This window comes from Ictalurus punctatus, chromosome 4 (genome assembly GCF_001660625.3).
Source record: "Ictalurus punctatus breed USDA103 chromosome 4, Coco_2.0, whole genome shotgun sequence".
Classification (NCBI taxonomy): Eukaryota; Metazoa; Chordata; class Actinopteri; order Siluriformes; family Ictaluridae; genus Ictalurus; species Ictalurus punctatus.
In genome coordinates, this window is record NC_071284.1 from 21101583 (window position 1) to 21126160 (window position 24578).

General features: G+C 42.3%; 2 protein-coding genes and 1 long non-coding RNA gene across 17 annotated transcripts in view; 2 read left to right on the forward strand and 1 right to left on the reverse strand.

Annotated features, from left to right (window-relative positions):
- Positions 1 to 2378, forward strand: part of bcl9l (bcl9 like) — a 96139-nt gene extending 93761 nt beyond the window's left edge. For all 11 annotated transcript variants that reach the window (XM_017465272.3, XM_017465280.3, XM_017465281.3 and 8 more), the window contains one exon: positions 617 to 2378. In XM_017465272.3, coding sequence (XP_017320761.1) covers positions 617 to 1824 — 1208 coding nt within the window. In that variant the 3' untranslated portion in view covers positions 1825 to 2378. The remainder of the gene's footprint in view (positions 1 to 616) is intronic.
- Positions 2371 to 18400, reverse strand: LOC108264014 (C-X-C chemokine receptor type 5). Of its 5 annotated transcripts, none has more exons than XM_017465311.3 (3): positions 17792 to 18226; positions 4661 to 11871; positions 2371 to 3760 (listed from the first exon to the last, which is right to left on the reverse strand). In XM_017465311.3, exons 2-3 carry the CDS (start codon positions 4691 to 4693, stop codon positions 2708 to 2710), a joined length of 1086 nt encoding a protein of 361 aa, XP_017320800.1. In that variant the 5' UTR covers positions 4694 to 11871; positions 17792 to 18226; the 3' UTR covers positions 2371 to 2707. The 5 variants fall into 5 exon arrangements, with proteins under 5 accessions (XP_017320800.1, XP_053534019.1, XP_053534021.1 ...); XM_053678044.1 differs by lacking the exon at positions 2371 to 3760 and adding an exon at positions 18326 to 18400 and having other exon boundaries at positions 4956 to 11871; positions 17792 to 18086; XM_053678046.1 differs by lacking the exon at positions 2371 to 3760 and having other exon boundaries at positions 4956 to 8876; positions 10539 to 11871.
- Positions 18401 to 18673: 273 nt separating this feature from the next.
- Positions 18674 to 24051, forward strand: LOC108264027 (uncharacterized). The gene is made up of 2 exons (XR_006981552.2): positions 18674 to 18792; positions 22886 to 24051. It is a non-coding gene; the product is annotated as an uncharacterized LOC108264027 (long non-coding RNA).
- The last annotated feature ends 527 nt before the right edge of the window (positions 24052 to 24578 follow it).

Here is a 24578-nt window from a genome sequence, read left to right on the forward strand (position 1 = left end):
TATTGATTACATCTATGTATTGGCATTGCAAAACAAACAGTTTTTTTATTATTTTTATTTTACTTGGTTTAACTATGACAGCCATCTTTGTGTCATAGCAAAGTTGTCACTGAGGCACCAACTGACTTTTTTTAGGATCTTCGGGAGGCTTTAACTTTAATTTCTACATTTCTATATTACCACAACTGTTTATTTCACACTGACATTATGAGTTGGAAAGGTTTAGGGGCATGTGCTTGCGAATGATTGCTTGCGATTGGGCAGGACCTTTTATACCGCAGCTCCACTTCACACTCACTATTGCGCAGACTCGTGCTCAGAGTACACTACTGCGCAGACTCCAAGGTGTTAGTGCCATATTGGGACATTGGCGGCTTCACTTTTCTACAATGGAAGAGAGTGAAGGTGCATCGTCCATCGACCCATTACTTATTAGTGGATGAAATGACTGAACAGCATTGCAATAACCTGTACAGCTCTTTATTGAAAATCATGTCTTAGTTTTGTTAATTTTGAATATTGTATGTCATAGACAGTTGAAAATAACTTGTTTATGTCTAGAATTTAGCATAATTATGCATATCTGTGGCTTAGTTTTTGCTCTATTTCATTATAGGAAATATGGCTAATCACCACTCCACGCAGATGCTCCTGTCTTCTCAAGGTTCAATGGGACCTCACAGTAGCCCTCAAAGCCCCACTGGAATGGCCCTTTCAGGAAATCAGCAGTTATCTCTTGACCCCTCTGGACCTTTGCTGCCTTCACCTAACCCCATTGCCATGCCAGTAATGATGGGGGGTGGAGGGGGCCATCCAGATGGGATTGTACCTTGTAACATGTCCCCAATGCATCCTCCAAGTCAGATGGGTGTATTCTCGCGTATGCAGGCCCCCCTGCACTCTCCAGTTGGAGGTATGGGGCAGCAGTATCCCCATCCTTCGGATGATATTCTCCCTTCCCAGCAAATGCACCATCTTAGCAAGGGTATATCCAATCAGCGCCAGCCTCACCCACCTGACTCTTTCCTATCCATGCCCATAGGAGAGGGCCCGGACTTGAGTGAGGTGATTAGGCCCACACACACAGGCATCCCAGAATTTGACCTGTCTCGAATCATTCCTGCCGACAAGCCCAGCAGTACCCTGCAGTACTTCCCCAAGAGTGAGGCAATGTCACAGCTGCAGCAGACCCCTCACCAAGGGCATCTACCTCATCAGGCTCCTTCAGCACAACTCCTAAAGCAGCTTTCTTCATCTGGTCCCCTTCAGAGCAACACACCCTCCTCCAACCCTCACATTGCTAATCTGCAGAACATGATGGCTGAGCAGCAGCCTCCCCTGCATCCGTCACACTGTGGCTTACGCCCTGGCATAGGGATGACCCAGGGAGGACCCAGAAGTATGGGCCCAGGTGGAGGTGGTGTGATGGGGCCTGGGCCAATATGCCATCCAGGTCATCTGATAGGTAGGACAGGTATGCATCAGCAACAGCAGCAACATCACCACCAGCAGCAGGCCATGATGGCTAACAGCCTCTTACATCACCAGCCCCATATATCACAGGGCACGATGACCCCACAGCAACATCCACACAATCTTATAGCTCAGCAGAACATGATGATGCAAGCTAAGCAGAGGGGTATTCCAATTCCTGGGGAGCACCTTGGCCAGCAAGGGGTTGTCTTGTCCCCTCAGGGGCCCATGATGGGACCCCCACACCCACAGTCAGCCATGATAGGATCCCATGGAATCAGACAGAGGGGCTTGTCATTGGATAGTCCACTGGGCTATGGACCTGGAAGCATGGCAAACATGCCTTTCTGAACATTTTTCAGTAAATCTATTAAAAAAAAAAAAATTAATAATAATAATAATAAAATTACTTTTCCCCTTATGGGTTACTTCAAACCCTGACATGCTTTTTTCAGTGTTTATTGATTGTGGCAATCAGATGCTAATATTATTTGTAATAATGTCTTAATTAAAACAGCCAAATAGTGGAAAATTGCAGTTAAGCAACAAATTCTGAAGCCATTTTTAAATGTCTGTAAAGTATTGTACATTTGACAGATAAATGTGTTCATTACTGTGAGCAAGAAAAAAAACTCACAAATTAGTTTCTAATTGTTTTCTCTGGCTACCGAACTGTTGTGCAAGAAAGTATATAAATATGTTATATATAATTATTAACTATCTGTATAATTGCTGTAAATAAGATGCAATTTGCTCGTTTACAAATTTTATGTATAACTGTGTTTAATAGAAGTCTAAAGGCAAACAATAAGGAAACAAACTGTGTTTTTTTTTTTTTTTTTTGATGATTGGGAAAGTGTTGGGGGATCCGTGAAAAAAAAAGAGACGCAGACACAATCAGGCAAACATTGTTTTATTATTTAAATCTCTTATGTTTTTTACTATCTTGCATCAGGTATTACATTGAAGAGCACTCACCAGCTATGAGAAATATTAAAATGTACACATAAAATATTTACAATGATAAAAGTTGAATCTCGTTTAGATATCCTGCACACTCATGCATGCTCTGTATTGTTTTTCATCACTGCATAGTTAAATGTGTAAGCCAAAGATAATCAGACAAATGGCTCAGAGGGTCAAAAGTAAAATAAGCTCTGCTTTTATTTAGAAAAAAAATTCTCATTATTGAATGATTGCATACTTTCAGCGAGTTTCTTCCCTGTTTCTGTACTCATATATATTGGCTAGTGGAGGTGGTGGTAGCCATGGCTGAGACAGATACCTTTCTGAAGCATCTGGCACATAGCATGGGCCCACAGACACGTAAATATTTTGGCAGCAATCTCAGAAGATCATTCCGGAAACGCACACCTACAAAGGCATAAAGGATTGGATTAAGGCAGCAGTGAATAAAACCAATGCTCTCAGTCACCATCAAACCCAGAGCCAGTGCATTGCGAGTCTGGCAGGTTTTCTGAGATAGGATCTCTAGCCTCACAAGGGTGTCCACAAAAAGTGTTATATTATAGGGTAGCCAGCACAAGCAGAAAATCAGGGTTACCACCATAGCCAGACGAATAGCCCCCTGCTTCTCCAGGCTCTGTTGACTGTGGTACAGTGTGAAAACCACAGCGGTGTAGCAGTAACCCATGATGACTAAGGGCAGGAGGAAGCACAAGAAGTGTGTCAGCAACCGACTAACGAGTAACCAGTTGTAAGCATGGATGCCATAGTTGTTGAAGTGACACTGTAGCCATGTATGGTCATTCCTTCTGGGTTCCACAGAAAGAAATATTATGTTGGGCATAGAGAGAGCAAGACAAAATAGCCAGAGCAGAGCACAGATGAGGTGAACTGTTTGGGGCCGACGGGTCTGGAGGCTGGAGACAACATGAACAATGGCGAGGTAGCGATCAAAACCAATGCCTGCAAGGAGAAGACTCCCACACACCAGATTTAGGCGGTTTAACAGGCCTACAAGCTTGCACAGGAAGTTCCCAAAGACCCAACCAGTTAGCACCTGGGTCACTGCAAAAGGTAAGGTAAAGAGCAGGAGCAGATCAGCCAGGGCCAGATGCAGTAGGTAGATGTCAGTCATGCGAAGGTGAGCACGACGCTGCAGCAGGACCATCAGAAGGAGGCCATTTCCTGAGAGGCCCAACATAAACACCATGCTGTAGACTAGTGGCTGGAACACAGTATGGTACAGGAGCAGGGTTTTTTCTTCAGTGTCACAGGTGAACTGGTCATGGGTTACATTCACTGTGATATTTTCATCGGTAAACTAAGGAGGAAACACATACAATAGGTAATAAAAATATATTTACTTACATTAATTTAATTATATGTTGAGATACATTTTTTTCCCATTGTTTTGTGCAGTATTTGCTGTTATACTTATATTCAATCTGATATACTTAGCAAACTAATATTCAGACTTTAAATTTCATAATTGTTTATATAATTATGAAAGGAGCAGAAAAGCATTTATAGACATTACAGACATAACTGGCAGTTATAGAGTTTCATTAGGTTAGCTGTGGAGCAAAGAGGAAACTGTAAAAGGAAACTTAAAAAAAAAAAAAAGAGAACTGAAAATGATTGCTTTAAACATACAAAATTCATTTTAAGGTTCAGAGTCTGTACTATAATTAATACGTACATAATTGTATTTAGTTTAACATCTGGAACATACTTTGTCGCTATAAAATGTCTTTACCATAACCTAACAATAAAAATTTTCTTTATAGTTTTGAAATAATAAATAGCAAATATAGCGGTCTACATTAGTCACTAAAAATATATTTGTTTAACAGGAATAATAAATTGTTTTGAAGTTCCATTTCAAAACACTCATAAGCTTTATGTTAAGGGCCTACAGAAAATATTGAATATATAAAAGATAATTGTTACTTAATATATTAACTTTGTATTTAATTATATAATAGGTAATTGCATTTTATGCGTACACTTAAAATACATACATGTGCCCACACACACACATATTAAGTATGTTTGATGGAGTATAGGGTGTGGTATGATATTTATATTTTTCTATAGAATATAACAGCAAATGTTGCCTAAAGCAGAAAATAAATAACTGATTGAGTTTTCTTGGTACTTCGTGGTCATTCTATACATTAGTTCTCACTTAAAAGAATCAGATTTAAGTAGCTGTACTTACCTCAAAAATAATATGCTCTGTTATGTTACTCATCTTCTCATCTTATTCATTCTGATTTCCTAAGTGTGAACCTAGGAACCTACAGCGAAAAAAAACCCAGCAGACCGTGTTTCCAGGAAGCACTGTTCCGCCTGCTTTTACTTGGTTTTTTGTGTGTGTGTTTTTTTTTTTTTTTTTTTTTTTTTTTTTGTTTTAAATTACACCCACCTATTGTTTCCATTATAGCTGTCATTTTTACATGTTATGGCCGCTCAGGGCAGGGACAGGCAGAACACAGACACTCAGGAGGCAGAGGTAGTGAAAAAAAGGTGCATTTTTTTATTTATTTAAAGTCAGGTGCAGGAGTGGTGGTGAGGCTGTACTGAGTGTGCAGGTGGAGGTTGCTGTCCCGCCGTCACAGTACGATGTCCATTATGTACTGGAAGGTCATTGGCGCTCCATGGTGGTCAAAGCGGAAAGCCCAGTACTGCCAGTGGCCGCTGGTGCTGCTGAAGGTGGTTTTGGCCTTTGCTTCTGACACCAGGGTGACATGCCAGTAGCCCTTCATTAGGTCTAGGGTGGAGATGAATCGGGCTCTCCCCAGACGCTCTGTCAGGTTGTTGACTCTGGGAATGGGTAACTATCAAACTCGGAGACCTGGTTGAGCCTCTGGAAGTCACTGCAAAGGCGGGAGCTGCTATCAGGTTTTGGGACCACCACAATGGGGCTGGACCAGGGACAGGTGTACTCCTCAATAATTCAATTCAATTCAATTCAATTCAATTCAATTTTATTTGTATAGCGCTTTTTACAATAGACATTGTCTCAAAGCAGTTTTACAGAAATATCAACATGGTATACAGATATTAAAGGTGCGAATTTATCCCAACTGAGCAAGCCACTGAGTGGCGACGGTGGCAAGGAAAAACTCCCTAAGATGTTTTAAGAGGAAGAAACCTTGAGAGGAACCCGACTCAGAAGGGAACCCATCCTCATCTGGGTAACAACAGTTAGTGTGAAAAAGTTCATTATGGATTTATATGAAGTCTGTATGGCGTTAGGAGCAGCCGTAGTCCCAGCAGTCTGGAATTAAAGAAGATTTGAGCTCCATCCAGAGGCAGAAAGGATCTGGATCTCTAGTATCTCCATAAATTCGTGTGGGGCTCGGCGAAAGGAGAGAGGGAGAAAAAAGATAATTATGACTGCGAAGTAGTAGAACAGAATCTAGTCAGGGTAGGCTTGAGTAAACAAATACGTTTTAAGCTTAGACTTAAACACTGAGACTGTGTCTGAGTCCCGAACACTAATAGGAAGACTGTTCCATAACTGTGGGGCTCTATAAGAGAAAGCTCTTCCCCCTTCTGTAGCCTTCACTATTCGAGGTACCGTCAAATAGCCTGCATCTTTTGACCTAAGTAGGCATGGCGGATCATATAAAACCAAAAGGTCGCTTAGATATTGTGGCGCGAGACCGTTTAGTGCTTTATAGGTTAATAAAAGTATTTTATAATTAATGCGAGATTTTACTGGGAGCCAATGCAGTATTGATAATAACGGTGTGATATGGTCGTATCTTCTAGTTCTAGTTAGGACTCTAGCAGCTGCATTCTGGACTAACTGGAGCTTATTTATATTCCTACTGGAACATCCAGACAGTATGGCATTAAGGTTGGAGTCAATAATCACTCCAAGGTCTTTAACTGCTGTACATGATGAAACAGAAAGACCATCCAGAGTAACCATGTGATCAGAAAGATTACTTCTAGCTACACGTGGGCCTAATAAAAGTATTTCTGTTTTATCAGAATTAAGTAGAAGGAAGTTAATTAACATCCAATGTCTAACGTCCTTTACACAATCCTCAACTTTACTAAGCTTCTGTCTGTCCTCTGGCTTCGCTGAAACATACAACTGTGTATCATCAGCATAACAGTGGAAGCTAATTCCATGTTTACGAATAATTTGACCTAGGGGTAGCATATATAAAGTAAAGAGCAGTGGGCCTAAAACAGAACCCTGTGGAACTCCAAAAGTAACCTCAGTACGCATGGAGAAATCACCATTTACATCTACGAACTGATAACGATCGGTCAGATAAGACCTGAGCCAGGAGAGGACTATTCCCTTAATACCAACAACATTTTCTAATCTATCAAGTAGAATAGTGTGATCTATAGTATCAAAAGCTGCACTAAGGTCGAGTAACACAAGCAGCGAGACACAACCCTGATCTTAAGTCAGTAGAAGGTCATTTACTACTTTAACTAACGCTGTCTCTGTGCTATGATGAGGTCTAAATCCTGACTGATACATTTCATGAATGTTATTCCTGTCTAAGTACGAGCATAACTGCTTTGCTACAACCTTTTCTAAAATCTTAGAGATGAAGGGGAGATTTGATATTGGTCTATAGTTGGACAATTGAGACGGGTCAAGATCAGGTTTTTTAATCAAGGGTTTAATAACTGCTAATTTAAGTGATTTAGGTACATAGCCAGTGCTTAGGGAAGAATTGATTATATTTAGAAGTGGTTCAATTACTCCTGGACAAATCTGTTTAAACAAACATGTAGGTACGGGATCTAGTACGCAAGTTGATGAATTGGCTGAAGAGATTAATGTAGCTAGTTCGGTCTCTCTAAGCGGAGCAAAACACTCTAAACATTGATCTGATATTGCTACATTGTCATGTAATGGGTTTGTTACAGTACTGTCCAGTTTTAATTTAATGGCCTGTATTTCACGTCTAATATTTTCAACCTTATCAATGAAAAATTTCATGAAATCTTCACTGCTATGTAATGATTGAGTGTTTCTTTCTGTAGTGGTTTTATTCCTAGTTAATTTTGCTACTGTGTTGAAAAGGAATCTAGAATTGTTTTTGTTGTCTCCTATTAAAGTGGAGAAATAGATTTTTCTAGCATCGCCAAGAGATTTCCTATATTTCAGTAGGCTCTCCTTCCATGCTGTTTGAAATATCACCAGTTTGGTTTGACGCCATTTACGTTCTAATTGTCGAGTTGTCTGTTTTAAGGTTCGCGTTTGATCGTTATACCAGGGTGCTAATTTTTTTTCTCTAATTAGTTTCCTTTTGAGTGGAGCCACTCTATATAGCGTGTAGCGGAGTGTTGACTCCAAGCTTTCAGTCGCCTGATCGAGTTCTGTGTGATCTGACGGTGATCCAAATCTAATTGATGTTTCTGCGAGATTATTTATGAAGCTCGGTGCAGTAGCTGATGTGTAGGTACGTTTTATGCGGTAGCGAGGCGAGGTGGAAATATTATGATCAATACGTATTATGAACGAGATAAGATAATGGTCTGAAACAACTTCAGACTGCGGAAAAATGATAATATTTTCTATACTTAGTCCGTATGTTAGTATGAGGTCAAGAGTGTGACCACCATTATGAGTAGGCCCGATTACGTTCTGATTAATCCCTACTGAATCTAAGATGGACACAACCCCTAATTTTAGAGGGTCTTCCAGGTTATCAAAATGAATATTAAAGTCTCCGATGATTAATGCTTTATCTACAGACACAACCAGGTTTGAGACAAAGTCTGCAAATTCACTAAGAAATTCAGTATATGGCCCTGGGGGTCTGTAAATAATAATTAGAGGAATTGACTTATTTTTTGTGGCTACATAACGTATACTGGTATAAAGAATTTCAAAAGAATTAAATTTATGCTTAGGTTTTTGTGTGACGACTACATTTTTACTATGGATGAGTCCAACACCTCCTCCTCTACCAGTTGAACGAGGCTGATGTACATAACTGTATCCAGGAGGACTGGCTTCATTTAATGCTATGTACTCGTTTGGTTTAATCCAAGTTTCTGTTAAACACATTAAATTACATTCCTGATCAGTAATGATGTCGTTAACAATAAGAGCCTTAGACGCAAGAGATCTAATGTTTAATAGTCCTAGCCTCAGATCAAAAGTGCTGGCTGTGCATTCAATATGATTTAATTTTATGTTAATTAGGTTATGAAGATAGACTTTCCGAGATTTTCTATATATTTGTATAGCTCGGGGAACAGACACAGTCTCTATAGTATGTATTACCTTTGCCGGATTTTTAATTGAACATTGATTATACTGAATGTTGTTATTATTGGAAGATGTACTTACGGTAGGCAGTCACTTGGAGTGTAGCGCCTTGGAAATGTTGTCTGAAAGCAGTTCCGCTCCAAGGCTGCTGGGGTGCAGGCCATCAGGACGAAACAACCTAGGACGCTCCCAGAACAGATTCCAGTTATTGACAAACACCAGATTCTGCTCATTACAGCAAGAGACTACCCAATCATTTAATGCTAGAAGTCTACGGAACTTTTCTGCTCCACGTCTGTATGTGGGAAGAGGTCCAGAGACAATGATCTTCGCGGTGGGTGATCTGCCTCGTACCGTCTCGATCAGGCTGGAGAAGTCCCTCTTCAGTACCTCCGTCTGCTGCAGCCTGGTGTCGTTCGTCCCCGCGTGCAGCACAACCGCTCCAATGCGCTCGTCCTTCTTCAGTAATTCAATAATTCCATCCCATAGCATTTGGCTGACTTTCTCCTCAATAGCTTGATGGTGAGCCTCTGCAACATGGTAGTGCTGCTGTCTCACCACCACCCCAGCGGCATTTTGATTTCATGTTGGACCAGGTGGGTCAGGCTTGGGGTGAACGAGAAGATGTCTGCAAACTGGTGCACTTGCTGTGTCAGGTCTTGCCAGTGTGTTGGGGTAAGATCTTTCCCTCGATGGACCAAGGTATGCTCGTCCGGCTCTGAGCGGAAAGCGCTGGGACAGGTTGGACCCATCTTTTCAGCAGGTTTATACATATTATAAACCTGCTATATATAATATATATTATAATTTTGAGTCTGCATGCGTACCAGGCTGTTTCAAGCAGTAGTTCACTGGGCCCACACTTTTGAGGACTGTATAGGGGCCCTGCCATTGGGCCAGAAACTTACAGGAGGCATTTGGGAGCAACAGGAGCACCTGGTCGCCGGGTTGGAATTCTCGGGGCTGGGCTGGGCGGTTATAGGCCCACTGCTGCTCTTGTTGTGCTGCCTCCATGTATTTCTTGTATGATAGGGGTGACCTGGTCACACCTGATGCATTTCTTGCACATAGTTGACCAGGGACCGGAACAGAGAGGGCTGTTCTTCCCAGGCTTCTCATGGCACATCCAGCAGTCCTCGAGGTCGCCACCCAAAGAGAAGTTCAAAGGGTGTGAACTCCGTGGATGCTTGTGGATGGCAAAAGGTATGCAGGAGAGGAGGAGGTCCCAGTTTGGGCTATCCTCTTCTATCACTTGTTGGAACATCCATTTGAGCATCTGGTTAAAACGCTCCACCAGGCCATCAGTCTGGGGGTGGTAGACAGAGATCCACAGGTGTTTCACCTGCAACAGCTGACACTGATCACCCATTAGTTATGAGTCCAAAGGCATACCTTGGTCTGTTAGGATATCTTTGGGGATCACCACACAGCTGAACAGGAGCACCACCTCTCCAGGAGGTGGCTTTACGTAGTAGGACTGCCTCAGGGTACTTGGTGGCATAATCAAGGATCACCAGGATGTATTCGTGACCCTGGGCATACTTTGGAAGTGGCCCTACCAAATCCATGCCCACCCTCTCGAAGGGGATGCCAATTAAGGGGAGAGGAATGAGGGGTGCAGACAGTGGTTTTGGGGGTGTTATTTGCTGGCATTCATCCATGGGCCAAAGTTGCTGGTCCCGCAACTGCTCTGGTTGCTGGTCGACACCATTGATCAGACTCACTTGGACCCAGCAGTGCCCCAGCAGGGCATCCTCCTTCTATTTGCACCCAAGTTTCCCCTCCCAAGTGACCTGGTGAAACACAGAGGAGACTGGGATAGATGGTATGCGTGTCTCACCTGAGGAGGAATTTCCAGTGGCATATCTTCCTGGGCCATGCAGGCCGGTCAGACCTGGTCTCTAGTGGTGCACCTCTTCTTCTGGCTTCTCAAGGCTGGCGGGTTGGGGAACCCTGGCCAGTCCCACCCGAGCAGTAGTGGTACTGGAAGCTCAGGAATCAGAGTGACGAGGAGCAGCATGGAGGGCACAGCCAGCCAGGGCTTGACAATGCACTGCAGGGAGGCCAGATACAGCTCAGTGGGCATGGCTTTGTTCCAGGGTGTCCCACAGGTGCGGCGGCTTTCCTGCGGTCTCCTCTCCCAATGTATGTTGGGCTGTGACCGCCGGGGCTCCGCAGCGGTCAAGCCCCCTGGTGGCTGGAGCCCAGCTTACATTGGGCGATTGTCCCTCTGCTCACCACTGCCGATGCTCAGCATGGCTAGGGTGCACTCAAGTGCTGGATAGAAGGTGGCTTGGTCGGGTTTGAGGGCATAGTAGGTGTGCTGGGCTTGCCTTGATAGCTTCCCCCGATAGATGTCAGCCCAACACTCTTCTTCTCACTGTTTGCATCGGGTGACCCGCTCAAAAGTTAGGAGGAAGGCCTCAATGTTGTACTCGCTGATGAGCTTTGTTAGGTTGGATGCAGCCTCCCGGCAGGGGTCTGGGAGTGGGATTGAGGAAGCAGAGCAGGGCTTTTTCTTGAGTGCCAGTTGTTCTTGGATCACAGCATGCAGGCTTTGGGCCAGCTCCTGAGTCACCACCTGCTGCTGGAAATTTGTCTCCAGCAGATGTTGTAGCAGAGGGTCCATGATGTCTGGGAGGGGTTGGATCTGTGTTCTTTTTCTCGCATTCTCCATCAGTGTGGCTGCTTAGGGCCGGGACAGGCAGAACACAGACATTCAGGAGGCAGAGGTTGTGAAAAATGTGGGTTTTTTTTTTATTTAAAGTCAGGTGCAGGAGAGGAGGTAAGGCCGTGCTGAATGTCCAGGTGGAGGTTGCTTTCTTCCCAATGTGGGGCACATCAAACTGGCTGGAGCAACCCTGATGCAGGACCTAGGAGGCTTGGCGGAGGCGCAGCACAGCTGGGAAGTTTCTCCTCTGTAATCCTCGTCATCAATGTCATCTGCATTTATTACAGGATAGAGAGAGAGAGAGAGAGACTTACTTGACATACACGCAGAGAATGAACTCACCCTACCATGTCTGCTGTGTCCTTTTATAACTGTTGCTCTTCTGCCAGATGGTGAGGAGAAGCCGCTCCAGTCATTTGCTGCCAGCCATGTGTTTTTGCCACTCCACCTTGCAGCTGGAAGTTGTGCAAGGAGTGCTATGCATGTTGTGAGTGTGTGTAGGCTGCAGCCCCACCATCACAATGTTTAAAAAATACATACAGAAGAAAAAAATTAATTAACAGTCTTTTTAAAATAATTAATTAAACTTTAACACTATAAAAAAAAATCCCAAATTGACACGTTTTAATTTTATTAACTTGTTGCTCAAGTTTACAAAGCAAAAATCTATAGAGTCAGAGCAATAGATGATATACTTCTTGCACCTAACCAAACACTTGGAGATGCTAACTCTGGTCAACAAAATCAAGTTGTTTACCTCGGGGTAACATATCCTGTCAAAAAAAAAAAAAAAAAATTTATTACTTAAAAAATGACATTATAGATTACATTACTAAGTTTTATTTATCAAAGGGAATTTCTCTGTGTTACTAACAAGACGGAGTGGTGTGATAACGGGTGTCACGACTTCCCCTTTAAGCAGCGTGCTGAAGAGCATGTGAATGCACGCTGCTGTGCAAGGTGCGCGAGCACTTGCTTTTTCGTTGTTGACATTCGTGACATTTGGACACGTGCATTTGTTATGTTTTGTTATGTCTCCTCCCTGTTCCGTCATTGGCTACTGCGTCACGTGTGTCCGAATTGCCCTCAGCCGTCAGCCATTACGAAGCTGATTATGTATGTATATATACCGCGCGCCTCCCAGCACACAGCGCGGAATATTAGAGTAGTTTGAATGAGTTAGTCACTTAGTTTAGAGTCCTCACAATAGATAACCATAGTCTTAGTTTATGTCATGTTTCATGGTTCATGTTTGGGTTCGTTAGTTTTGTTCACGCTGGTTTCTCCGCTGCCAGTCCTGCGCTATTGTTCATGTTTCTTGTTTTGTTCCTCGACCCTGTATTTCCATGACCGTGACCTGGTGACCTGCCTTGCCCCTTTATGCCTGTTTGCCGATCGCCTGAACTTTGCATGTTACTGGATTACGTTTGTGGATCACGTTTTGGATTTGTCTGCCTGTCTCTCTCTTAAATAAAACTGTTCTACTGCGATTGCATCCTACCTTATCTCTGTTACGTCACGATACGTGACAGAATATTCCGCCCATCATGGATGCAGCACGAGAACGGAGAGAACGCAGAACCCGGAGGTCCACGCCAATCATCCCCGCCTTGGATTCTATGCAGTTTTCGCAATGGACCTTCCCGATCGGTATGATGGCTTCTTTGGTTATCCGGACTATTTTATGACTGACTGCCAGAGTTACTTCTCCAGTCTGTTTGACCCGAAGCCAAGGGAGAAACAATGGATTAAGTTCATGATGTCCCGATTTTTTGGCCCAGCTCGCAAGTGGGCACAGCGAGTAGCAGCCATGAGACCCCGGGTACTGGAGGACAGTAGGCAGTTCTCGGACCTGTTTCTGAGGGAGTTTGGAGAACCAGGGCAGAGCTGCAACTTGGATGAGCTGTTGAAGGAAGTTAATGTGGCGAACAGTGCTGATCTTCCATTCCACATGCATTATGAGCGGATGAGCCACCAAGTTGATGTTAACATGGACAACCAAGTCCCTGAGATCCAAGTCCGAGTCAAGTCTCAAGTTCCTGATGTCACACCCAAGTCTACTGATACAGCTGACCAAGTTCTGCTCACGCTCAAGTCTAACGACACGGCCAACCACGTTCTGCTCAAACCCGAGTCTACCGACCCGGTCGCCCAAATTCAGCCCACGCCCAAGACTACCGACACGACCGCCCAAGTTCTGCTAAAGCCCGAGTCTGCTGACACGCACAGCCAAGTTCTGCTCATGCCCAAGTCTACGGACACGGCCACCCAAGCTCCACCCATGCCCAAGGTTCACCTGGTGACCTCAGAGCCTCAGCCTCCCCGGTCAGCCGTGGACGTCGCTCAGCCTCCCCGGTCAGCCGTGGACGTCGCTCAGCCTCCCCGGTCAGCCGAGGTCGTCGCTCAACCTCCCCGTTCAGCCGAGGTCGTCGCTCAGCCTTCCTGCTCCATGACCCCCTTCTGCTTCGAGGAGAGCTATGCTCCTCTCCCTGGCCGCACGGAGACCCACGCTCCTCTCCCTGGCCTTACAGGGGACTTCGCTCTGCCTTCCAGTTCAGCCGGGGACGTCGCTCCGCTTTCATGCTCCGACAAGGACGTCGCCCTGCTTCCCTGCTCTGCTGAGTACAGTGCTCTGTTTCCCTGTTCAGCCGAGGACATCGCTCTGCTTTCCTGCTCCGCCGAGGACGTCACTCTGCTTTCCTGCTCTGCCGAGGACATCCCTCTGCCGTCCTGTTCAGCCGAGGACATCCCTCTGCCGTCCTGTTCAGCCAAGGACATCGCTCTGCTTTCCTGCAACGTCGAGGACGTCGCTCTGCTTTCCTGTTCAGCCGAGGACGTCTCTCCGCTTTCCTGTTCAGCCGAGGACGTCTCTCCGCTTTCCTGCACTGCTGAGTACGTCGCTCTGTTTCCCTGTTCAGCCGAGGATGTCACTCTGCCTTCCTGTTCTGCCAAGGACGCCGCTCTGCTTTCCTGCACCACTGAGTATGGCGCTCTGTTTTCCTGCTCAGCCGAGGATGTTCCTCTGCTATCCTGCTCAGCTGAGAACATCGCTTGAAAGAGCTGTTTTCAATCAACTCTCCATTTTTCTCACACAGAACAACCTCCTGGACACCAAGCAGTCTACAAAAATGGCTGCCATGGACTGCAATTCCAAGAACACTCACCTTCATTCTAATCACGCACACCTGCATCCAACTCACAGCACAATCACAACCACAGTTTAAAAAGGACTTCCAATGCATTCACTCTTTGCGAAGTATGCGCTGTTGTGGAAATTTGGACAAACACCAGTACACTCGTCCACTCAGGTGTAGAAGCTTTATTACAGAGAGAGATGAATACGGGATAGAAGATGAGAGCACTCTGAAGCACTCGTCTCTCACATGCACTATGTAAGTTGAGATAAGGAGAGCTGGACATCTGTGAACCTTGAAAAGGGAGTTCTAGGAGGTTTGAGCCAGTTTGGTGTTTTCAAGGTCTTAGCAGATGTGCAGACATTCCTGAAGACAATAGTATGTTTGTGTCAATGTAAGAGGAAAGAACGTTCTGTACTAATGACATGACCACGGGCGGTATTATTCAATGATGAACAGGAACAGAGCTATTACAAAGCAGGAAATTAATAATTTCCCTCACATTTTGCTTCTGCCGTTACCAAGCCTTGATACTTTGTTTGTTGATTCTGGTTTTGACTTTGTTCTTGTTTTTGGCCTCGTCTTTTGCCTTGCCTTGTTTGGACTGTTTGCCTGATCGCCAGACCTCTGCTTGTCTTTGTTTATTGATTTCTGCCTGATCCTTTGGATTTGTACTCCTTGGATTAAACTATTATCTTGCACTTGCTTCTGTCTCAGCCTCCGTTACGTGACACCATCAATAATGAATTTATAAAGGTTAGAAATTGTATAACTCTCTAAGTATTTATAAAGTAGCACAACACAACTATCAACAATATAAAATAATTACTTATTGGGAATAGAAATAAATCTGCATTTCTAGTAAGTCATTATAACTAATATAATAACATTATAAAAATGCAGGCTGTATTTTTATGAATACATAAATGGAACTATAAGACTGATTAATACTTATAAATTGGTGTATAATGCATTATGAGCATGGGCACTGAAAATGCAAGAGTATCACTTCATACGTAATTATAACAATGATATATATGTAGCTATAACTGTTATTATAATGAAGTATAGGTCTTTGTGTCATTATGAATGTGTTTATAGAGCAGTAATACTTGCTTATAAATAATTATAAATGGGGCTACAATTCATTATAAGCATAGGCTTCATAAAAGTGTATTTGCTAAAAATAGGTGTGCAACAATTGTTGGCACCCCTCTGAATTCATATGAGCAAAAAAATGTTTGAAGTATATTCCCATTGATTTTTAAGTTTTTTTAGTACACCTGGGTGACTAGGAAAAGGAAATTGTTCAACCGTGACTTCCTGTTTCACAGGATAAATATCAGGTAACACATAGGCCAAATTCCTCTAGTAATTCATAACAATGGGTAAGACCAAGGAATATAGCTGTGATGTGCAGCAAAAGGCTGTTGAGCTTCACAAAACAGAAAGTGACTATAAGAATTAGCAGTAACATTGAAAATTCCCATTTCCACAATCAGGCAATAATTAAGAAGTTCCAGTCAACTGGAAATGTTATAAATCTACCTGACAGAAGTCATTTGTCCAAAATTTCTCAATGCACTGTGAAGAGGATGGTTCGAGTGGCCAAAAAACTCCAAGGATCACAGCTGGAGAATTGCAGAAGTTAGTTGTGTTTCGGCATCAGAAAGCCTCCAAAACTACAATCCAAAGTCACCTACATCACCACAAGTTGTTTAGAAGGGTTCCAAGGAAAAAGCCTCTACTACTCTCATTAAAAAAAAAAAAAACAACTCAAGTGTCTTCAGTTTGTCAGACACTACTGGAACTTCAATTGGTATCTGGTTCTGTGGTCAGATGACGCCAAAATAGAGCTTTTTTGCAATATGGAAAAATTCCTCATGCCCATGGTTTAGTATTGTGGTGGCTCTTTAATGTTTTGGGTCTGTTTTTCTGCCAGAGGACTTGGACATTTTGTTAGGATACATGGCATCATGAACTCTATTAAATATCAACAGATATTAAATGAAAACCTGACTGCTTTCAGAAAGCTTAAAATGGGCCATAGTTGAATCTTCCAGTGGGACAATGATCCAAAACATACATCACAATCAACACAAACAGGGTTTACTGACCATAACATCAAGGTCCTGCCATGGCCACCTGAGTCCCCTGACTTGAAACCCATAGAAAACCTGTGGGGTGAACTGAAGAGGAGAGTCCACCAGCATGGACCTCAAAATTTGAGATTTTGTATGGAGGAATTGTCTCAGATCCCTTGCCATGTATTCTCTAACCTCATCAGTCATTATGAGAGAAGACTCAGAGCTGTTATCTTGGAAAATGGAGGTATTGACTAAAAGGGTGCCAATAATTGTTTCACACCTATATTTAACAAAAATTTCTTTATACACCTGTGTTTTGTTTGCAATTGTTTAGTATCCCTGAGAGCAGAGTATTTTTGTGAATTTTTTTAACAAAAGATCAAAAGGTTAAATTAAAAAAAATTGCTCATATTTACGAAGGGTGCCAATAATAGTGGAGGGCACTGTATGCTTCTAACCACTACAGACATGTCTGTGGATAATCTTCAAAATATCTTATTAAGCCCCACCCACAATTCACACACTAAGGGAAACTGAAATTACTCTTGATTAACCACCTGAGAGAACTAATTAGCATAGACTAACAAACGCTTCCAAGCAACACTACAGAACTAACAATACTATACAATACAGCAATTTTAGTGGCAACGAGCTAGATTCAACTGAGTCAAGGAGATAGTACACAAAAGTCAGAAACCTACCTTACCAGTAGAAAATAAATGAAAGAATAGAACAACTTAAAGCACATAAATACTCCTAAATCTCTCCCAATTGCCATCATTGTGACTACATTTTAGATTTTTTTTTTAATTAAGTAATGAGACTAAATTTTTGTTGAGCAGTTCATGAACTGTTACATTTTTACACTTTGAGTTGAGTGTTGTGCATTAAGTTATCTTTGACACAATTTGCATTATACCATATAGGGAATCCATTTAGACCGGTTTTCAAACTTCCAGTCATATCTGAGTCTAGGTTAGTTGAACTGTACAATGACACTCGCTGAAGACCCAGTGGGGGTAGTATATGACAAGCTCCCAAAGTGAGTGGTGAGTAAGTAAGTAAATTTTATTTATAAAGCACATTTAACACAGCGAAACTGACCAAAGTGCTGAACAAAGTAAAGAAATGTAAAATAGAAAACAGAATAAAACCAAATAAAAACAGACAATAGACAATAGTAAAAATAAGATTAATATACCTGGGAGAAGAGATATGTTTTAAGCCTCTTTTTAAAAGTGGAAAAGGCCATGTCATCATCAGTCTGATAGTTGGAGGAATGGATGGGTGGAACAGCAGACAGAGGGTCAGTCTGAGTGGAAGTGTCCACACACACATTAGCTGGGCAAAACCCTGGAACCCTGAGTCATCAGATGGGGTGCGGAGAACTTTGATCAGCATGGTTATGTCGGCAGTGAGATGTGCGAGCTGATAGCAAGTGTTCAGATCTAAATCCAACACCTCCAGTAAAGGGGATAAGAAGATTTGACGTTCGCCTAGACATGCAGAAAAACACAGAATGAGCAATACTCAGGAGAAAAACACCACATGTAAGTAATTAGTGAGGCATGCCAGAGAGCTTAGGATTATATCTGCACGTACATACATACGTACATACATACGTAGGAGCAGATGTTCAACTGAGAGTTACATTACAAACACACACACAGAAAATATACAGGGTAAAGCAGATGTAAGCACTAAAAGAGCAATGTGGAAAAAGAACAAAACTTACCCATAATTAAAGAGCCGGCTTGTGTGAAGTTACAGAGATCCTCTCCCAATGAAAATCCAGTCAGGAGTGACACAGTACGCGGAAGTCAGTTTTAAAAAAATTAAAACCAGACAGGCCAAACATAAGGGGAATAGAACCGAGTTAAACCCGGATGATAAGACGCACTGAGGTAAGCGAATTCCGCAAGATAAGGGTTACTGAAAAGCACTGTTTAGCAAACGTAAGGGTTTTCGGTACCAGATTTAGCTGATACATATTGGTATTGGGAAAAAATGCTGAGGGTGGGAAATCTGAACCTAAGGTACTCTATAAATAGGAGAGCCTCAGCTCTGGGTTTTTTAGATCACCCTTGGGACCTCTCAACTGTGTGGATCTCATGTGAATTGGAACAGTAAAACTTGGACCCTTGCTTCTTCTCACTGACTGGTTCAGTGTCTTGCTTTTCTTCATTCAACTGGGTAGTAGATGTGAGTACCTGTTTCTATGCCAAGTTTGTTAATTGTATTCAGTTAGTGGATATAATTTGATACCACACCGGGATCGAGGGACATGCAAAAGAAACATATCAGAAGATCTTAGAAGTCTGTTAAATGAATGTGGTGTAAGACGATCTTTGAGATAAGATGGAGCTTGATCATTAAGAGTTTTAAAAACAAACAACAGAATCTTAAACTGAATCCTAAAATGGACTGGGAGCTACATTCTGAACCATCTGGAGACAAGCAAGAGATGATTCAGGAAGACCCAAGTACAATGAATTACAATAATCTAAGCACGATGTGATAAAAGCATGAATGGTGGTGGTAGACATTAGCCCAATCAGATGCACAGATGTGTGTGTGAGTGTACACAGTGTGTACGTGAGTGTACGTGACAGTGAGTACAGATGGATGTGGGTAATACAGAAGAAACTGTTACCATGGAATAAAATAAAACAAGTACATCGCCAGCATTTTTATCCCCTAAACTGTTCATTTATTATCCTTTCATTTGTTAGATTCTAGGGTTTATGCCACATAACACCATAATAAAAAGAAACAAAGGACTAAATGAACTAAGCAGGATCATTTTACATCATTGTACGATATTTGTGCATAGGGTCATCTTAGCCCAGACTGTAGAATACATGCTCACCTGACTTCATGTTCAGAAAAACATCCTTGTGGAATAGTAGTGATTAGTGCCAAGGTTCACGGAGTAGTAGAAGATAAAGGAAATTGGTTCACAAGAAATTTTTAAATAGTTGAATTCCATTTGGGAAAACACATCATTTGGACAAACAATGAGAACGTGAGTCCAGTAAGCTGTTTTACACTAACATTAGGCAAACGCTTTAGAGAGTAGAGTTAACTGAATGGTTAGTTATATTTAATTTTTCAGTTCCACATTACTGGGATGATCATTCGTTAGTACCACTAGGATTTAGGCAATATAGATTAGTGTATACCCAGACAAGAGGAATTCTTTACTTTCACAAATATTATACTAAGGAAAGCAATTCAAGAAGGGAGAGGGGATTATTCTTTACAGCCTGAAGTTTTATTTTTGTGGACATCAAGCTAGAAATCACTTTGGTGAATTGGGCATATATGAGTATAGAAGAAAGTGCATTCATGAGAGGACGTATTACTTCAACTATAGAAGCACATTAAACTGAGAGCTGCCGTATTGCATGAAGGGAGTCAGAACCATTTTTGGAAAGAGAGATTTTATGAGGATAGTTTGGGAAGAAGACAACTGTTAACAGAACCAAGACAGAATACAGTATGTATTTAGTGCACTTAACCAGAATATTACATTCGAGAGAAGTAGAAGAAGAAGAAGAATGGCCGCATGTTAACTGGCAGGGACTGATAGAGAAAAGCTGGACAGTTAGTGTTTTGGAGAAAGTACTAGAAGAGTGTTGTCACCCCGAGTCTTTACTACACTTTTGTAGAACATTCATTGCTCTGCACGTTGAACCATATTTGACAGTAGGGGAAGATAGGGGTTTCGAAAGAGGAAAAGGAGTGACTGGTAAGATTAATGCTGAGAAAAGTCTACCGGGTAACAAGAAGAAGGACAGTGGAAGGAGAGTTATGGTCAGAGGAACACACTACTTTGAGAGGAATAGTGGTAACCATCATTCCAAATAGGGACGAGTATCGAGTGTTGTATAGACCAGTAGTAGGGAGTTGTAGAATTTGGGGAAAATGAATTAGGGGCATGAGATATATACACTTTTATCCTGTAAATTGAATGGAAATTCAAGAAGGGAAAACAGGGAGCAGAGAAGAGTACATATTTCACAAGAAACAAAATGGATAGAAACTCATTTTTGGAAGGAAAATTGGTATTTAGAATTGCTGGGAAGAAGGCATAGATAAGGCAAAGAAAAATTCACTGATGACTAACTTAGAGGAAATTAGGGAGGAGTGGCCTTACATAGATTGGGAAGGAACATTGGGAAGAAACTGGAAAGCCTCAATTCTAGGTGACACAGTTGTGGAACTAGCTGTCAAATCAGTTGCATTGGGTAATAAAACCAGTGGGAGTATTGGTAGATATTTACCTAGATTTGTAAGAGCAACAATGGTTTGAAAGTGGTAGAAGAGTAACTGGAAAACAGTTAAATAATCCAGTGATTGAAGTCTCAGTGGCATTAAAAAGAGTTACTTGGTTACCAGCCAAAAGGACTTGCACACCATTTGAGCCAAACACTGCAATAGGACTAACACTAGAAAGCATCTTAGTGACTTTTATTCCTGAATGTGACAACAAACCATCCTCTAAAAGGTTTGGAATAAGAACCCCTAGAATACAGGGACCAATCATGGCATCCACGCCTATAGAACTGCTGGGGTCTAAATACCCACTATGCAAGGAGTATATAGATAAGATCTCAGAGAAAGGGCAAAAGAGATCTAAATACATGAAAACAAAGTAGTAAAAGAAAGGACATTTGACATGGCATTGTGCAAGGAAATGGAGACATTGATAAAGAGCTACAAAGCTAAAGATAAAGTAAACTGAGAGAACAAAAAAGGGGGAAAGAGCAGGAAGTCCTGAGATTGTTTAAAAAGGAAGAAGAAATTTCAGGGAAAAGCATTAACAGGCATTAAAAATATTGAAAATGGAGGATAGAAAATCAGCAGAATAAATGGAAGAAGCATTCACCAGACCACCTCCATATGTGCCGCCCAGGGGTCAGTACCCAATAGTAACAGGGACAGTACAGATTGCAGGGATATAGACATAATAGAAATAGAAAACAGTGGAGCCTAGAAAAAGGAAAGCGAGTCCAGAAAAGATGAGGGATAAAAAAGAAGGTAAGGAAACGGTGGAGAACCTTTCCTTACTTTGGGTATTCATAGACAGGGGTTGTCAGAGAGGGAATCACAAAGCTGGGACAAGCTAACTGAGAAAAGCTGGAACAGTTTGACTGAAGCTAAACACTGACGTTGAGGAAGAAATAGACTATGCAAATGAAGATGAAATAGAACAGGAATATATAGCGGAGGAGGATAGGCTAGAAAAAGCCAAAAATGGGTAGATAAGGAATTAGCAGAATCAGAAAACATACGCAGGAGGTACATAAATCAGCAAAAAAAAAACACAAAGGAGATGACCAAAAGAAAGGGCGCATAGGCCAAAGAGTACAGAGCACAAGCAATTTGTGCAAGGAGAGCTGTATCTTGAAATCCCTGAAGAAGACACAACTCCATCATGGGAACTACTCTGAGCAAGTGAGACTGTGTGAAGATGGCGCAGGAGAGTATGACATATTACACTTGCTGTTTACAAGAGCTTCCCCAGAATACCGTGAATGACATTAATCATATTGTGAGGCGGTCAGTTGTTACACCAAGAGTAAGGAGAAGGGCTTCAAATGATATATTTTGAGTTACATCAACAACTTTGAAGGTGAGTATTCTCATGCTATATCCAACTAGCGAATCTAGCTGTCTCCATTTCTGACAGTACACACTGGTCTTTGCATTATTTATATTTTGTAATTAAAGTTTACTTTATACAATAAATTATCCACACTTGCATCCAGCTCCTCCACCAGTCCATGACAACTTGAGTACATGGTTCACTGTAATGGTACATTTTTGAGTATAGTTAAATCATAGTAAATTTACTTGAGTTTTTTTTTTTTTAATAAAACATCAACCTTCATTACATTTTTTTTTTTTTTTTTTTACTGTTGCAGAGTAAAAAAATATAAAGATGCATATAAACATGGAAGACTTTAAGAATTTAACTTTGAGTAAGTCTCACATAACAGGACTGTCATGAAAACAGAGAAGGAACTCGGAACTACAGTTTCCAGCAGCCACTGCATCACAGTCACATGACCACCTGCACCTGAATCACGTTCTTGTTAATTGAGCATTCATGTATATAGCCACAGTTTGCACTGCGCTCTTTGTCTCACGTTAGTCTTTCTTTGCCTTTCTCTCAGTAGTCATGTTTTTGTTCTTTAGTTTATGTTTAATCTTTGCCACAGTGTTTTGCCTCTAAGTTATAGTGTCTTTTGTATGTTGTTTGTTTCTTTATTAAAATGTTTAAATTCAGCTCAGTAATTCACTCCGCTTCCCTGCTCGGCTGAGGACGTCGCTCTGCTTTCCTGCTCGGCTGAGGAATTCACTACACTTTCCTTCTTGCCTGAGGATGTCGCTCTGCCTTCATGCTCGGCTGAGGACGTTGCTCTGCCATCCTGCTTCGCTGAAGACCTCGCTCCTCTTCTTTGCTTCACATCGTATGTCGCTCCCCCTTCCTGCTCCACAGAAGGCATTGTTCCCCCCTCGTGCTTTGCGGAGAGCATTGTTCCTCCCTCTGGACTAGCGGATGAACCTCGCTCCCCTCTTTGGCCTCACAGAAATCTTTGAGCTTCCATCTGGCCTGATGGAGAACTTCGCCCCTCCCGTGGACCTCGCGGTGAGTAGCACTCTCCCTGCTAGTGTCATGGGGAATGTCGCTTCCCCCTCAGGCTCCACCTTGAGCTTTGTTCCTCCCGCTGGCTGTGCAGTAGCCATTGTGCCGCATTCAAGCCAGGCCAGGGATATCATGCCCAAGTCTGCTGACACAGACAACCAAGTTATGCTCACGTCCAAGTCTGCTGAAAACGGACAACCAAGTTCTGCTCACGCCAGAGTCTGCTGATATGGCTGACCAAGTTCTGCCTTCCTGCCCAGCTGAGGATGTCGCTCTGCTTTCCTGTCCTGCTGAGGACATTGCTCTGCTTTCCTGTCCTGCTGCGGATGTCGCTCTGCATTCCTGTTCCGCTGAGGACGTCGCTCTGCTTTCCTGTTCCGCTGAGGATGTTGCTCTGCTTTCCCGTTCCGCTGAGGATGCCGCTGTCTCCTGGTTCAGCTGGGGACATTTTGCCCAGGGGGCCAGGACCACCAGAAGGAGGAAGTGTATTTTGGTGCTCCTCCAGATGGAATGGAATTTTGGAAATGAGGTTAAAATAACATCTGCTTTTATTGATAAAGCTCTAAACTGGTCCGCTATAAGAGCGGAAGATGGTACTGCTCTGAGATCTTATCTACTTTTCTTGAGAAGCTGCTTCAATACAATGTAGGAAGTTGGTTATGGGGAAGATCTGGACATCGCAGCAAACATGATAGTATTTATACCATACACTTTTTGTCAAACTGTCAAAGTAGTGTGTACTGATTTATGACCCTTTGCTCCCCTGACCGACATTTCTATAAGTATACCTAATTTATTACCAGGGGTGGGGCTAAACCTATTGACTGTATCAGTGGGTCATTCTGGCACCTGTATGTCTGGGTCATGTCCTTCCTTTCCAGGGGTGGGTGTGTGGGGGGGATCTCCCCCAACAAATGTGTTAATGTTAATGAGACTGTTGTGAAACCTGTCTCTCCCAGTATTAAACACACACAATGTATACCTTTTTTTGTGGTATAAGAGAATGCTTGTTTCTGAAAATACTTTTTGTGGTATTGTTTTATTTGAAGCTTAAGGGTGGTTTAGGTGAAATATGTCTGAAAAAAGTGTATCAAATGGATAATATTGGGTATATGTTTGTGTTACTATGTGGGGGATTTCGTTTTGTGTAACCACATTGTTAGAAAATGTGTACATATATGAACAGAATATTTGTTTGTGAAATAAATGAAAACAAATGTTGCTTATGTATTTTGGGAGAACGGTTTAACTTTGAATAAAAATTTAGGAGAAAAACGTTTTTTTTAAAAAGAGAATATTTTTAAAAGAATCGAGCATATTACATGTCTTCCAA